This window comes from Rhopalosiphum maidis, chromosome 1 (genome assembly GCF_003676215.2).
Source record: "Rhopalosiphum maidis isolate BTI-1 chromosome 1, ASM367621v3, whole genome shotgun sequence".
Taxonomy (NCBI): Eukaryota; Metazoa; Arthropoda; class Insecta; order Hemiptera; family Aphididae; genus Rhopalosiphum; species Rhopalosiphum maidis.
Genome location: NC_040877.1, coordinates 31,313,811 through 31,316,322, shown reverse-complemented (window position 1 = coordinate 31,316,322; position 2,512 = coordinate 31,313,811). Strand labels below are relative to the sequence as shown.

Genomic DNA, 2,512 nt, shown 5'->3' with positions numbered 1-2,512 from the left:
GTTTATCAAAAAAATATTAACTTCTAAAATATAAAAATCAATTATCACTGAGCTTGAATTAGCATTAAAAAAAAACTTAATTAATTTGATCAACTTATTAACAGGCATCATTTTTAAAAGTCTGCTTTATAACTCACAACAGTATCCATTCTATGCAATGAAGTTGAAAATGATCTCAACTGTAACTCTTGGGAATTAGCAATATAACTAGGAGCAGTTTCAGCCCATTCTTGTGGTACATCTACATCAGGCTTAGTGTATATTTGCAAGTCAAAGGCACATGGACAGTCAAGTAAAGGTAAAAAACTAACAGTAGAACAAATTTGCCTTAATACATCTCTAATTTCTTTTTGGATTATTGATAACTCCTTATTTCCAACAGAGTCTGGATTGGAATCGCCAGATCCTTCATACTGCAATTTGAAATCCCAACGTTCCATTACTTCTTTGGTGTTAACATTAGATATAACCATTGACATCTTTTGAATTTTTTGTTCTAATAGCCAATCTAAAAAAAAACTTAATATTAATTTTTAACTCAAAAATACAAATTGTTAAGAATGAAAAAAATAATCTTGAATAGAAGCCATTTAAGTATAAGTTATATTATTTTTTGATTATTAATTATTATTTAACTTTATTTTATCAATTTTATATACACCTGGGTATAGCTTGTAAATATTTTTGTAATTTTTAATTTTCATATCTTTATAACTTTTAACTATTACAAACCAATTTATTTGAAATACAACTACTTTAAAAATTTCAAGGAATAGTATATAATTGTATGTACTAGTTACAAAATGTTTGATTTAATTGTTTATGTAAAAAAACAAAATATTTAAAAGCTTATCTTTTTAAAAAATTAATCATTTTCCCTACAAGGTATCCCACAATGTCTAACTTCATTCAAATGGAAGGATTATGGAAATCCATTACCCAAAGTGTCACTTTAAATTAGATAAATGTTTGGGGTACATAGTATATCTATATTTTTATTATCAAATTACCAAATGATTTGTTTGTTAAACATATTCAAGTACCGTAGATTATTCCAAACGTAAAAATTGCAATGTTATGAATTGGTAAAATAGAGACTACATATCATACATACTATAAAGCTAAAATAAATTATTTTTTTAAAAGCAATTAATATTTTCAACCACAAACCGCTGTATTAATAAAACATACCTTTCATTTGGTTGAGAACAGGTTGTAGGAACTGTTGAATTTTATTGTCGGTTGACACAAGAATTGATAGACCAAAATGTTCTTCGGTTTTGAATGATTCCGGTGGGTAAATCCCCCGTTGAAAAAGAATACTGTTAATTCCAAAATCTAGAATGAACAATTAATGAAATCATAATCCTATATTATACCTATAGCAAGTAGAAAATCTTAACAGTTATAGTTATAATTATTATAATTATTATTATTATTATTATTATTATTATTATTATTATTATATTATGCTTACTTAAATAGTCCATAACCAATTTCGCAGACCCTTTGAGAGTGATGGCGTTTTGGCTCTGTTGTTTGGTAGCCATTGTTTAATGTTTGCAAATGGTAATATAAATAGAAACAAATAAATTACGAGTAGTACATTCAGTTTTAATGGAATAGAGCTTAAAAGTGAAACTGTGAAAGTGAAATTAAAAACATGCGTAATATTAACGAAATACAGATTGAAATCATAAAATCGTAATATATTGAAAACACAAAAGTAACGGAAAATCCTGAGACTCGATTTGTGTATGTTCTGTTAATATTATTGTGGTCTATCAGTTTTTTTAGGTTAAATTGATAACGATTTTTGGCGGCAAAATTAGTTTTATATTTTAACCATGGTTGCAGCATTGAATATACTTTATGGACCATGATTGTAACTTGTAGAAGTGAATACTATATAGATAGTTCACGGTCTAAAATTATTATTATCATTACTAGGTGAGTAAGAGCACTATATAGGAGCTAGTGGCCTACTTAGTGTAGCGTAAGGTAATGCTTCGAGTCTGTCGAGTGGAAATCGTTTTATCGGAAATTCCAAAAAAAATTAGCGCATACCGAAAACGATGTCTAGTTATCATTCCTCATTTCCTCAACCGATACAAGTTGATAGCAGCTGTGCCGGACAATCCCCTGGCATTTCTGAACCGCGGCAAATTATGCGCTGAACGCTGTTTCACTCGTGCGATTCGTATTTTATATTCGTATAATTCACGTGTAACAAGACTCGGATATTGTTGAACTTTTATTGATTGTCTTTTTAATGTATTTGCCTACAATAACTGTTCGTGTTATTTTTTATCAAATATTTATTAAATATTACATACGTATTCCATACATATTCTAAATATTAATACATTTATTGTGTTTCATTAGGTACCTAAATACTTAACAATATAAAAATATAGTTAATCAACTTTTTTCAAATATGTATAACCTGTATAATTATACTCAAATATATAAAATAATATTTAAACGAAGCCATAAATTAAAACTTATTAAT

The 2,512-nt window shown here is 27.3% G+C and overlaps 1 protein-coding gene across 1 annotated transcript; it reads right to left on the bottom strand.

Annotated features, from left to right (window-relative positions):
• Nucleotides 1-1,750, bottom strand: LOC113549133 (mitotic spindle assembly checkpoint protein MAD2A). The gene is made up of 3 exons (XM_026950300.1): nt 1,478-1,750; nt 1,192-1,338; nt 1-508 (listed from the first exon to the last, which is right to left on the bottom strand). The coding sequence occupies exons 1-3, from the start codon at nt 1,548-1,550 to the stop codon at nt 114-116; spliced, it is 615 nt and encodes a 204-aa protein (XP_026806101.1). The 5' UTR covers nt 1,551-1,750; the 3' UTR covers nt 1-113.
• Nucleotides 1,751-2,512: the final 762 nt, after the last annotated feature.

Coding starts and splice junctions, on each gene's coding strand:
- LOC113549133 (XM_026950300.1), bottom strand. CDS start 1,550: ATGGCTACCAAACAACAGAGCCAAAACGCCATCACTCTCAAAGGGTCT. Junction 1,339..1,477: donor ATTGGTTATGGACTATTTAA/GTAAGCATAATA, acceptor TGTTCATTCTAG/ATTTTGGAATTAACAGTATT. Junction 509..1,191: donor TGTTCTCAACCAAATGAAAG/GTATGTTTTATT, acceptor GTTTTTTTTTAG/ATTGGCTATTAGAACAAAAA.